This window comes from Erpetoichthys calabaricus, chromosome 1 (assembly GCF_900747795.2).
Source record: "Erpetoichthys calabaricus chromosome 1, fErpCal1.3, whole genome shotgun sequence".
Taxonomy (NCBI): Eukaryota; Metazoa; Chordata; class Cladistia; order Polypteriformes; family Polypteridae; genus Erpetoichthys; species Erpetoichthys calabaricus.
In genome coordinates, this window is record NC_041394.2 from 231,833,060 (window position 1) to 231,847,176 (window position 14,117).

At 37.2% G+C, this 14,117-nt stretch overlaps 1 protein-coding gene across 1 annotated transcript in view; it reads left to right on the plus strand.

Moving 5' to 3' along the window:
* lamb1a (laminin, beta 1a) overlaps window positions 1–14,117 on the plus strand; it is an 84,230-nt gene that overhangs the window by 63,380 nt on the left and 6,733 nt on the right. The window contains exons 24-29 of the mRNA XM_028812513.2: window positions 5,538–5,907; window positions 6,241–6,425; window positions 9,671–9,912; window positions 12,290–12,493; window positions 13,059–13,203; window positions 13,317–13,524. Of these exons, the coding sequence (XP_028668346.2) occupies window positions 5,538–5,907; window positions 6,241–6,425; window positions 9,671–9,912; window positions 12,290–12,493; window positions 13,059–13,203; window positions 13,317–13,524 (1,354 nt within the window). The remainder of the gene's footprint in view (window positions 1–5,537; window positions 5,908–6,240; window positions 6,426–9,670; window positions 9,913–12,289; window positions 12,494–13,058; window positions 13,204–13,316; window positions 13,525–14,117) is intronic.

Below are 14,117 nucleotides of genomic sequence, written 5' to 3' on the forward strand. Positions count from 1 at the left end.
TTTTTTTGTTTGTTTTTTCTGTCCACCCTGGCCATCGAACCTTACTCCTTTTCTATGTTAACTAATGTTGTCTTATTTTAATTTCTTATTTTGCCTTTTATTTTTCTTTTCTTCATTATGTAAAGCACTTTGAGCTACTTTTTGCATGAAAATGTGCTATATAAATAAATGTTGTTGTTGTTGTTATGTCAGAATATTATAGCGGTAAAAATCAGAATTCACCATTACAAATTGAAGCAATAATTTCAGTAAAAAGACAGAAGGGAATGAAAGTGAAAAAATAGTGAAATAAATCAGAGTGAACCTTATTACAGAAAAACCTTCTTAAATAAACTTGTGTGCAGAGTTCAACAAGGTAGTGCAACTGGGTTCAGTTTCCAAATCTAGTGCTCCCATTAAGAATTGTTCCCACTATGTCACTGAACACCAACTTTAGTATTCTACTCACCCCATGTGTAAAAAGCAGCCGTCTTAGCCAGTTAAGCAAAAGGAGAACTCCCTTTGTGCAGGTGATTAATTTGGCTTCTGACGCTGAAGGATATATTTTCTCCAAAGCAGACTCAGTCACTTTGAGTTCTAATTCAGTATAAAACAGTATTAAATGAACTGTTGGTGGGAATTGTATAGTAAATCTTTTGAACAATGAGATGACCAACCTCCAAAGCATTTAATAGGCTTATACGAGGTAACTACCACAGAGAGAGGTGACAGGAATTCTGGGCTTAGAATCCAAAGATTTTGTGGATAAGGATAAGAGTCTTAAAATTTATCATCCAAGTAAATAAACCCCATTGTCTGGACCAAGTCAGCATTCTTTTTTCAGTTTATTTATGGTTTAAATTTCCATTAATTCTTTCAGAAATGTACATTCATTACCACTATCACTTATACAGATATTAGTCCTCTAGATACTTATCTTAATCATTTCCTTCCAGTAAAAGAAAATTCAGGAAAGTACAGAACAAAAGAAATGGATGTAAGGTTAAATATGGAGTTTGGAAATGAATGGCCATATCAAACATTTTTCAGAATAGTTTGGTTATTTCTTTTAAGTACATCATTTTATTGTTTTAATTTCATGTAATATTACATATGGCTTTACAAAATGGAAGGTGGCACAGAATTCAGTCAGTTTAGCAAATTAGGTAGAATGGCAATTTAACAAAGGAAAATATATTAGCCTGATTATTTGGATGGGTGCAAAGGGTTCCAGCCACGAAATTCCAAAATGGCATAAGAGTATGAGAGCCTGTGGAGAATTCAGCGTTATTAAAATTTAATTAAAACCTGAGTCTATAAAAAAGCTAAAACATTTATCCAAGTAGATATACTACCAACTGCATCTCTTGAGTCTTATTCTGGCTTCACTTTAAAAAGTCTGCTTGTACACAGGAATATGGTGTATGGTTTTCCACTGTGTTAATTGACATGTAGCAAAATTGTAACAGTATATTCCTTTGAGAGCAGCGGTGTTCTGATTATCTCAGATTGCTGATGTCAGATATTTCTCATAGTTCAGGGTGAATTATCTGGTAAGCAATGATCTGCTTTTGAGATTGCTGTTTTCTTTGTAGAGCAGCTTAATAGCAGTGTATTTGCGGGAAAGAAAGGGCATAGTTTTGAAAACAGGTATGCTACAGTGAATATGATCTGCAATTGATAAGTAATTTATGGTTAGGTCAAGAGCTTAGATTCAGCAATTTAAATCTCTTGTGGAAGTCTCTTACCACTATACTTTGTGCTGGGACATGATTTAATGAGTCTGTACTAAAACCCTACAATATTTGAGATATACACAGAGAGGCTATTTTCAGTGTTCACATCAAGGTCCATGTTTGACAAGTAATACTGAGTGACACTGTGTCGTATATTGATTAGACATGCAAGTTAGAATTTCACTGTTCTCTGTGTACCTGAAGCTGATGCTCAATTGAAAATAAACTAAACTCACAGCAACCTGTATTTTAACTGCCAATTTACTAATTTTCAGTCCTGTGACAAATGGTTGGACACTTCAAAATCCTATGTATAGAATAATTCCAGGCTCGCCGCATCCAGAATACAATATAACATAAGAAATTTAGCAAACAAAAGGAGACCATTTATTCCAGCAGGCTCATTTGCTAAGCTAATAGTTAAGCCATTCCAATATCTCACCCAGATAGTTCCTAAAGGTTGCCAAAGTTTCTCCTTCAATTACATGCCTCAGTAATTTGTTCCAGGTTCCCACAACTCTTTGAGTAAAGAAGTGCTTCCTGGCTTCTTGAATTGATTTTTCTATCTCCTCAGTGTCTGCCGTTACTCCAGTTTTAGTATCATCTGTGAATTTCACAAGTTTACTAACTATACTAAAATCTGTGTAATTAATATCTCTCTATTTTAAAAAACAAACTTGGGATGAGACACCGACGAAACATGATCTTTTGAAAAGAGATCTTTCAGAGACATAGAGACACTTTCACTTTCCGCGAAATGGGCAAGTCACGTCATACTTACAACCTTTGGAAGCAAGTCCTGTGATGCACATGCAGAGCAGGTTAGAGATGATGAAGTAGGAAAATTTCGAAAGTCTCAAGAAAATGAGATTAAAGTGCAAACAAATGGTCGGTGAAGTAACAGAACAACGAAAAGAGATCGAATAGTGTTTGAGGATGTCTGGGGGACAAGAGAGACAAGGCAGTGACTTTAAAACGTTTGAAGCACCGCACGAAATGCAGATCATGCCACACAGGAGCAGCAGCAATCTAGCAGCTGACTGAGCAAAGAGGAGGTAAAAAAAAAAAAAAACAACTGTTTTTGATTCCCATTATATCACTGTTCAGAGGAGCATCCGCGTCTCCTTGGGGTGCGTTCAGCTCCCCTTGTCAAAACAGTGCATAGCGCTTGGCTTGTTGGCAAGCGAAGCAAACGGGGGGCAAAGCCCCCTAGTAAATCAAAAAAAGAAACAGTTCAAGGATAGACTCCTGAGGGACTCCATTAATGACCTCACTTCACATGGAGCATTCTTCTGTTATCTGTACTCTTTGTCTAATCCCAGTTAACCAACTTGAGATCCAGTTTTGCAGGTTACCTCTGATGCTGTAGCTTTGATTTTCATAAATAGTCTTTGAAGCAGGATTGTATCAAAAGCTCTCTGAAAATCTAACTATATTATGTTGTATGCTTTGCTTTTTTCAAATATTGTAGTTGTTTGTTCAAAAAATCTAAAAGATTGTTTTGCCAAGATTTTCCCCTCATATTTAGTGTATTATTTTCATATAGGTACTTTTCTAATTTATTTCTTATGAAAATTTTCATAATTTTGCATGGTATAAAAGTAAGGTATATTGGTGTGTAATTATCAGTATACATTTTGTCTCCCTTCTTGATGATAGGAGCTACATTTTCAAATCTCAGATAAGTGCCCAAATGCCGCCAGTGAGAAATTTGCCCAGTTGCTGCCCTTTACGTATGTCCTCAATCAGAGCTGCAAGATGTGAACTTTCAGCAGAAAATGGTTGTCATAGCCAGTTGATCTAAAAGAGAATACCCCTACCACCCCCAGTGATTTAGCCACTGACTGTGAGGACATCTGTTTTTAACAGAAGATTTTCTCTATTTCAGGCTTTCTACACTTGCCTCCTTCACTAAAGTGTTATCTTTTGCATGCTTGTAACCGGTGGTAGTGAGAGGTGTACTTTCATCAACTGTAACCAAGCTCTGGTGTGTTGTCAGTGCCCACCTCAGCTTGTTCTCACCCTTGTACTGAGAGCCCCCAGCCAATCAAGTGACTTAGCTGGTTGAGTTAGAGGAAAAGCTCTGAGAGCCAACTAGATGGCTAGACCATTATCTTCTGGACTGGTTCAATCTCTGATTCATGGAAGGCTTGCACTTTGACTACTGTTATGATGTCTTCTTCTTAAATTTCTCAGTGGAGGGCATCCCACTCTGACACCATTGTGAACATCTGTAAAAGCAAAGCATTTACTTTGGCACATTACAGTTCCGCAAAATTATATATCAAGATGTCAGTAATTTATGGTATAAAAGCACTGTACCTACTGTAATTACAGAAGGCTTAATTAAGTGAAACATATTCCAGAAAGAATTGTAAGAGACATAACAAAAACATCAAGGAATAATTTTGAATCAAGAAGTAAACTTGATTGGCACCAACAACAATAATAAACATGTGAAAAATACATTCCATGTCATGATACAGGATTTAAAATTCTTACACAAGCAATTAGAAATAGTGGTTTTGGTTTGACACAGAATTACAATACATATTAAAGTGTTGTTCTCATTCAGTCACTATTCATTCATAGTAATAAAAAACAGGTTTATGCCATGGTTGAACAGAAATTTAGAAAAAAAAAGGACTTGGTATTTAAGTGAATCCAAATTAGACCAATTGCTGAGGTAAAATATTAGTTTGCTTCCATTTCTTTTATGTTTGTATTAATGGTTTATAAGTTTGAGCTTCACTAATTTAAATTCTGTGTGACAGAAGATGTTATGGCAATAAGACATTTGCCTAAAAAGTCAGTTTTTTTTGTTCATAATGCAATTATGTATTGCTATTGGTGTATCTCACAATGCAAATAAAATGAAATATTAATTGTACAGGTATATTTCAATAACTGTGGCTGAACATGCAGTAGATTGAGCCGAAAGATACTGCAAGTATGTGCTCTCTGTCTCATTAGTTTTATTGCTAGTTAATGTTCTTTGTTGCCAGCACAAGTTCACTCAGTGGTTTGTACTGTTATTTTTCAAACTCTTTATTCAGTTTTACAAGTTTTCCACATGTCCAAATCCAGTTTCTACCTCCATCTCAAACTTGTGCAGTTACACTGACTAGTAACTCTAAATTGACTCAATATAAATAAATATGCAAGCCAATGGACTGGCACGTTGCCCGTGGCAGCTTCGTGCCTTATGCCCAATTCTTCCCAAGTTCCACTTAATCCTGTAATGAACTAAGCAACCTCAGAAAATATACAAATGTGCTGTTATTTGAGGATGCAACTCAAAGCTGTGACCTGTCTCCATTCTGATATACAACTCCATGTTTTCAAGGTACTCATCTTTTTTTTGAAATATTCATCATTGAATGTACTAATTGCATTAAATTCATGGGTGCTAGGTCTTATAGCAAAAGCAGCTGGTATAAAGTGGGAACTGGAATGGGGTGCTAGTGCACTGCACAAGTCTAATTCAGTCACTCTTTAAGTATAGCCATTAGGCAACCAAACTTGAACAGAATGTGCAAACTCCACACAGATATTGTCTAGGCCTGTCTCGGGGAGTTGTGAGACACAAGAGCTAACCACTCTGCCTATGTACAGTCCAACCATTATGCCAAAAAAGATTTTTTTCTCTTTTATACTAAACTTACTTTTAAGAGCAATGAAGTCCTACTTTCATAGTTCATCTATCCAGCTCTGTTGACTAAACACAATGGAAGCTTTATTTTTATATCTTTTTCTGTTTTTCATTTGCCCAAATACTGTTAATTAACATTATTATGTGTTCTTTTCTTTTGCCTTAAACAGCTTGTGACTGTGAACCAAATGGTATTGACACACCTCAGTGTGACCGCATCCATGGACACTGTTCTTGCAGGGAAGGCATCGCTGGTGTCAGATGTGACAAGTGTGCAAGAGGCTATTCTGGAATATTTCCAGACTGTGTAAAGTGTCATCAGTGCTTTGCTGAGTGGGATGTCATCATTGCTGACTTAACCAACAAGACTCACCACCTAGTAGAAAAAGTGATCTCTGTTAAAGCCAGTGGAGTTATAGGACCATACCAGGAGAAAGTGGATAAAATGGAGCAAAATTTAAATGACATCAGAAACTTCTTAGCCCAAAATCCTGCAGCACAACCACTGAGTGATATTGAAAGGCTATTGGAAGAGTCTCAGTAAGTAATTCATTCATCATGCCCTAGGTGCTATTCGCATACCAGTTAGAAAAGGAAAAACCCAACAGTCCATCACTGTTTAGATTGCTTGTATGGAGTGTTGCTTCCATTGTCTCTCACTGGTTGTCCTCTTTGAGACTGCAGAGATGAGATCAAACCCAGGTTGGGCTGCCAGTTCTTTTCATCTAAAGAAGGTCTACTTTAGTTAACTGTACTTCTGGCTCTCCTATCTTGTGACTAAGCTTTTCTGTGCAGCAACACTCTCTCAGCCTCTCAGCATGTGCAACCTGTTAGAATGGGCTTATAGTGTAAATATATATTTTATTTTTACAGAAAACTGATTACAGAGGTCTCTCAGAAGTTGAATGCTACTGAACTGCAGCTTGACTCTGTTTCGTCTGATAATAATGGAACAGATACTGAGCGGGAAATCCTTCAGGCGGATGCTGAAAACTTAAACAAAACAGTAAAGGAGCTTTCCGATCAACTGGAATTTGTTAAAAATTCAGATATTAGAGGTAAGTCTGTGGGAAAAAGCTTTATTTAAAAGAATTGAACCTTTAAATCCACATGTATAAATGGCTTTTTTTTTGTTTTTTGTTATAGGCAATAAGAAAAATAGTAAAACTATTGTCAATATGTTATCAAATATCATTGTGAAATGACTAAATATAGTAGCATCATATTTTCAGCAATATATGTCTTAATAACATCTAAAAAGTTATAAGCCATTTTGCCCAACCTAGAGCAATTTTTTTCAAAATGTAATAGAGCTTCAACAGCAAATTAACAAATTCAACGTTACACAGATTGATGATGCAACATGAAGGAAAAGAATGCAAAATTAAAATTGGTGTCTTTTCTCTTTGTATAGTATGTTGCAAAATGGTGAGAGATTTGTATTCTTTCCATATTGCTCTGTCTAACTCCCTTACTCATTGTGTAACTTCTAACATGCAAATCTCATTTGACTAAATGATTTTGGTGAAGCAGCGCTCTCCTGTGATTCACACTGTGCTGGACTTATACAAGGAACTATGTCCGCAACTGCTGTGCGATGCCTGAGTTTACTATAAAATAACATTATTCTACATAGAACATATGGCTGAGTACAGACAAAATGGAGTTTGGTATAGTATAGTAGCAATGTAGTGGCCGCCTTGGGACATTTCCCTATGCACAGTTTCTAGGAAAATAAAACAGGCTCTACTGCATTGTCAAGTTGAGATATGGCAGTCACCTATGTAAGTATTGCCATTTACACTATCTGATAATTTGGTTCCATTCATTCTACAGTATTTTACTCTTAATCAGCTTCCATCAATGCCCTTGTGTTTTTTTTGGAAGCTAAGGGTACATTTTGCACAAACGTTGGAAAGTATTTCTAATCTATATCAACATACACTGTATATGAAGTCCTTCTGTCAGGATACACTTACTGTTCATAATTCAAGTAGCAAAGCACATGTCCTCCTCATAAGAGGTACTTTAATGTTTCCAGCCTCCCATTGTGCATTCAGGTCAAACACTTTTGCTTTTTACTTGTCCAGCTTTACATTACCTTGCTCTGTAATGATTCAAGTGATTCTGCATTATCTGCCATTCCATAGTTTGGTATCCTCTGCAACTTTCACCAGCATGTTATTTATATTCTTATTAAACTAGTTAATATATTTTACATTATAGTAAAAATTACAGCAACCCACCAAAACCTGCAAAACACCTTTAACATCATGTAATTCTGGAAAAGGTCCTGTCACCATAACCCTTTGAGTTTAAACCAGTCCTGTATCCATTTATATTTACATTTACATTTATTTGATTGGCAGATACTTTTATCCAAAGCAACCTACAAAAGAGGTAAACATAATTGAGTAACAAAATGCTAGGGCCTGTTTGTTCAGCAAGTGTAGAAGGATAGGTAACAAAAGTTGATTGGCTCAAGTGAAAAAATGTAATAACTAATGAATTTACAATCATAGGTTGCAGTCAGCAAAGCAATTAATCTAACAACAAATTAACCAACAAAATAAAATATCGCAGAGCTGTTTTTTTTCCAATCAATTATTATTATCAATTATCAGATATTCACAGAACAGATGAGTTTTCAATTGCTTCTTAAATATATTGAGGAAGTCACCAGTACGGATGGAGGTGGGCAGCCTGTTCCACCGACTAGGAACTACACAGGAAAAGAGTCAGGATTGAGACTTGATACCACACAGACGTGGCATCACTATACACTGTTCACTGGCAGACCAGAGTGGGCGAGAAGGAAACAACTTGACAACTCTACTCGCCAGGACACACTTTAGGATCTTCCAGAGATGTAGGCCTCAAACCATCTGAGAGCAGTCCCAATGACACTAGGGTCAGGGAGGGTGGCAAGAAGAATGTCATGGTTGACTGCGTCAGAGGCAGAGGAGAGATCTAGAAGGATCAGGACCAATGACATGCTAGTAGCTCTAGCAAGTCGTAGCTGGTCGACCACAGTTAGTAGAGCCATCTCAGTCAAGTGATTTCTCTTGAAGCTGGACTGATTGGTATCAAGCAATCCATCTGTCTAAACTGAAGTTCCATTTCCCCAAAAGGATTTCCTCTGGCAGTACTTGGCTTTGTCTGCTACATTCCTTCCTGATTTCTCCAGATTTACACACATCATCCTCCCTTTCCACTTCTTTTAGTTTGATCAATAGTCTGTCATATGAGATCTTACCAGATGTTTTCTGAAAATCAAGATAAATGAAATCACATGCACCTCTCCAGTTATATGCTTTTGCTGCTTCCTCATAGATTTCCAGTGTATTAGTAAAACACAACCTACTCCATCTGAAACCCATGGTTGATTCTCACTAACACATCTATTCTATATATAAAGATTTGCCTTAATCGTTTCTTCAGTTAATTTTCCTATCAGGCATGTTACACTTAAACTGTCTATACCTCCTTGAATCAGCTTGTTTGTTTTACAATAATGAGATAACTTTTGTTAGCCTTCAGTCCTTATGAATTTCGACAGTGTACAGAGATTTTTTAAAAATATGTGTCATGGTATGTGTATATTTTAATTTGTTCCTAATACACTTGACCTCCTCATTGACTGTTCTTTTACTAGTAAAATATTGAAAGAATTTTTTGGGTCATCTTTCACCTTTTCCACAATATTTCTTCCTAATTGCCTTTTAGCTTTTCTAATATCCTTTTTTGCCTGTGTTGTCATGAAAGTGTGAGTTGTTTTTATTTTGCTTTTTAAGTTTTTATTTTCTGTTTATTCACCTGTGTACAGAGAGAAAGATGGTCATTTTAATGCAGTCAATTGTGTCTTTAATGATTGGTAACTCCCAATTCATAAAGAGTGGCAAACTATGAGGGCAACTTTTTATGATGCTGTTGAATTTTTTTTTTGTTGTTTTGTTAACTTGCTGTTTCTTAGCGATTATGAAGGTTGGTACTCTTTCAGCCTAGTGCATATTTTATACTGTTTAACTTAAAATTCAGCAAAATACATTCCAACTAAGTAATGAGAAAGATGAGAGAAAATGAAACTGGGTGAGAAACTGTTAATTATTAACTAAACTCTGAACAGACGAGGGTAACCAAGTGTACCCTGCAACTGACGTGTGCCATTCTACAGCAGTAAGATGCCTGCTTTGTACCTGATTCTGCTAGAACAGGCATCAGCTCTCATTATCTTGCTTTGTAAATAGTGAATTCAGTAAATTGATGGCTGACTGCAAGCAACTGTTTGTGTTTTTTCTTGCAGGTGCCTTAGACAGTATTACCAAATACTTCCAGGAATCAAAAGATGCAGAGTCAAGGGCAAATGCTTCTGCTACTGACCCTGGGAGTGTAGTAGAACAATCCTCGGCAGTTCGTCAGCAAACTGAAATGTTAATGAATGAAACAATGTCTGAGTTTGTGGAAAACCAAAAGGAATATGCCCAAAAACTAGATGATCTGGCTGCTGAACTGGAGACATTAGACTTGTCAGAACTGAGTGAAAAGGTACAGTTGTTTCTGGATTCTAATTTACCATCATTAAAATTTTGCTCTTGAATTTTAAAATTGTAATACTGATTATACATGGCGGCTCATGAAAGGTAGGCCTGCACACAGTAAAGAACTCCCATCCTGGTTTTAGCAGCAGTAAACATAGCCAGGTGAAGCTAGCAGAAAGTCCCCATGTACGTTATGTTTTGTTATGTTAGCACGGTTTCCTGTAAGGTTGCTGGACAGAAGACATGTTGTATTCATTGGAACAGTGGATTTCAATTGTGGGGCTCTATGTCCATGTAGGCTTTTTCAAGTTCACACATAAAGGATTCATTGAACAATATCCCATTCAAAGTGCTTAAGTGCACAATTCAGCAATTGATGAAAACGTAATACTGGTTCTGTGAGCAATGCACCAAAACAAGAAACCCTTCCATCTGTAAACCCAGACACTGTCGCTGACATTGTGAATAAGTCAATGCAGTGATTATCACAATAGACGGATGTGTCACAAAGCTCATGCCAGCATATACTCATGGATTTGCAGGCACCTGGTATATGTTTTAATGTAGTAGATTTATTATCTAAAAAAAATAGTGATTAAATACAACGGAGTGAGTTATTGGAAGTTATAGTCAATAGATTAGTTTCCTCCCCACGTCCCAATGTTGTGCAGATTATGGTAACCAATTAACTGTAAATTGGACCTGCATAAGTTGCAGCAAGTGTGCGTGCAGTGGCTGAATGTCTCATTCTGAGTTAGTTCCTGCCATATGCCCAGTGTTGCCTGGATAGGCTCCTGCTTCCCACAAGCCCATTTGAAGAATAAATGATTTCAGAATTAAACTCTGTGTTTCCCCTTCCACATCACAATTCTGTGAAATGACTTGCCCATATTGGCCCAGCACAGATGATGTGTGCCTTCAGTGGCTCATACCTGATGTGATCCTGTAAAAATGGGACAAAAACTGGATAGATTTTTGTAACTGGTAGTGTTTCCGGCTACTGGGTTAGGGCACTAGAATTTAAACTACAATGGCTTGGTTTTAGTCGCCATCTGTGACGCATTGTAAGATTCTGAGTAATTGTAATCTTATTCCTAAATATATTTAACAATTAATATATATATTATACACATACACTCACCAGCAACTTTATTAGGTACACTTTCCTAGTACCGGGTTGGACTGCTTTTTGCCTTCAGAACTGCTGTAATTCTTCGTGGCATAGTTTCATCAAGGCGCAGGATTTTGGTGCATATTGACATGATAACATCATGCACTTGCTGCAGATCTGTTGGCTGCATATCCATTATGTCATTCCCGTTCCACCACATCTCAAAGGTGTTCTGTTGGACTGAGATCTGGTGACTGTGGAGGCCATTTGAGTACAGAGAACATATTCTCATGTTCCAGAAACCAGTTTGAGACGATTTGAGCATTGTGACCTGGCATGTTATCCTACTGGAAGTAGCCATCGTAAAATCAGCACACTGCGGTCATAAAAGGATTGACATGGTCAGAAACAATACTTAGATAGCCTGTGGCATTTAAATGATGCCCAGTTGGTACTAAGGGGTACAAAGTGTGCCAAGAAAATATCCCCCACACCATTACACCACCACCACCAGCCTGAACCGTTCATACAAGGCAGGATGGAACCATGCTTTCATGTTGTTGCAGCAGAAATCGAGACTCATCAGACCAGGCAACGTTTCTCCAGTCTTCTATTTTCCAATTTTGGTGAGCCCATGTGAATTGCAGCCTCAGTCGCCTGTTCTTAGCGAACAGGAGTGGCCCCCGGTGTGGTCTACTGCTGCTGTAGCCCATCTGCTTCAAGGTTCGACGTGTTGTGCATTCAGAGATGCTCTTCTGCACACCTCAGTTGTAAAAACTGAGTTACTGTTGCCTTTGTATCCGCTCAAACCAGTCTGGCCATTCTCGACTGACCTCTGGCATCAACAAGGCATTTTTGCCCATACAACTGCCGCTCACTAGATACTGTATTTTCCCCTTTTCAGACCATTCTCTGTAAACCCTATAGATGGCTGTGCGTGAAAATCCCAGTAGATTAGCAGTTTCTGAAATACTCAGCCTATCTGGCACCAACAACCATGCTACGTTCAAAGTCACCAGTGAATATATATATACACACACACACTAGAAATAAATAAGTTGTACTGCATTCCAATTTTTTGTAAATGAGGAGATCTTGGGTACATAAAATAAATAAATGAATAATATTAATACATTAAGTCACTGTGGTGTATGGCTGATGCTTTAGATCATGTCAGATCAATAATATTAGAGTAAATGGAAGCTTCAATTTAGTTATTTACTGTGAGAAACAAAACAGATGTACTGTATATATAATTTCTTCCCTCTAACAGACATGTGGGCAGACAGCTGGAGGGCCATGCACAGAAGAAAAATGTGGAGGACTGAGCTGCAGGAATGAAGATGGCTCCATGAAATGTGGAGGCGAAGGCTGTGATGGCTTAGTAACTTTGGCTCACAATGCCTGGAAGAAGACTATGGATTTTGATAGAGAAATTCTCAGCGCATTAGCAGAAGTTGACAAGCTTTCTAAAATGGTATGTGAGATGTGTTTCTATTCAGTACAGTTAAAAAAATAATACAAATAAATAAAAATATACATATATACACACACACATTTTTTAAAAGGACATACTATATACTGAGAGTGTTTACAGCCAAGGGACTACACAAGTACAGTATAAACAAAACTAAGTTCATGTATTCTTGGCAAAATAATTAAAAGAATAAATGTGTGTTGCATAGAAGTTAGCTGTGCTGTTTTGGTGATTTAGTACCCTGGGTTAAAATTCAGTCCTGGTCAGTATGAATTCATAAATCCAGCATGAGTCTTCCTTTGGTTTTACTTCCTATATCCCTAAAGATGTGGGGAGGTTAGGTTAAATGGTGACTCTAAACGTGTCCCACCATGTGTGTAAGCAATAGAACTGACAGAAGCCTTATCCAGAGTTGTGCTGGACCCCCTATATTTAATTACATAGATTTGACAATGTATGTATAAATGAATCGATTTAAAAATGAATTATAATAAGTTTGCTCTTCTGAGTCTCAAATCACTTTAATATTAGCAAAGCAATGTTGTGAAACTTTTTTAAACTGTAGGTGGCTGAGGCAAAGGTCAAAACGGATGAAGCAAAACTAAACGCCCAGGAAGTTCTTGAAAAAGCAAATGCGACCAAGCAGAAAATTGACAGAACCAATGAAGACCTGAGGAATCTCATCAAGCAGATCCGGGAATTTCTTACACGTAAGAACTGCTGGCTTAGTAAACGACTGCTTATTCTCCTGGAGAGTACATTAGCATTGTCTTTTGAGGTTAAGGGAGGTAAAATCTTAAATGCTCTTGTTCTTAATTCACAGAGGACGGAGCAGATCTTGAAAGCATTGAAGCAGTTGCTAATGAAGTTTTAAAAATGCAAATGCCCACAACACCTGAGCAACTGAAGATGTTGACAGATGAGATACAAGAACGAGTGGGGAGTTTATCAGATGTGGAGGATATCCTTAACCAGAGTGCTGACGATATTCATCGTGCAGAATCCTTGCTTGCTGAAGCTAAGAAAGCTAGGTAAAAATAGATACTTGGTACAATGCAGATTTCTTGAATGTTCAGTTAAAGAGTTTCATCAACTGTTGATGATATGGGTGAGGGTTCTGGTGGCGGTGCCTTAGTAAAAAAAAAAAAAAAAAAAAATGTATAAACACTAAATAGTAAATTGCTTCTAAATGAAAAAAATATTTTTCTCAATAACCAGTAGTCTTACTTGTATACAAAGGAAGTATACAATCCATGATGACTAAAAACGGGGATGTGAAACACGATGACTGCTGTTGCTGATCTCACTGCCTGAGCATGTCACATTACACAACTAAAAACTGCAAGAAATACAAATTCGGCAACGCTGTAACAGTCCCAGACTCTCTAAGATTATCTAAATGAAATTGGCAAGTGAAAAAAAAAATTGTGTAATGACAGGGCCTTAAAACTGTAAGATAGTTATTGATAGGGTAAGCCTGTCAGAACCAAAACTACTCCCAGCATACTGGGTTTGCACAGAATGAATGATACATATGTAATGGACAAAAGGAAGACCCATTTACTGTATGCAGTTGTTTGCAGCCATCAATGCACCAAATAACATCAACAGAGCAGCCCGACAG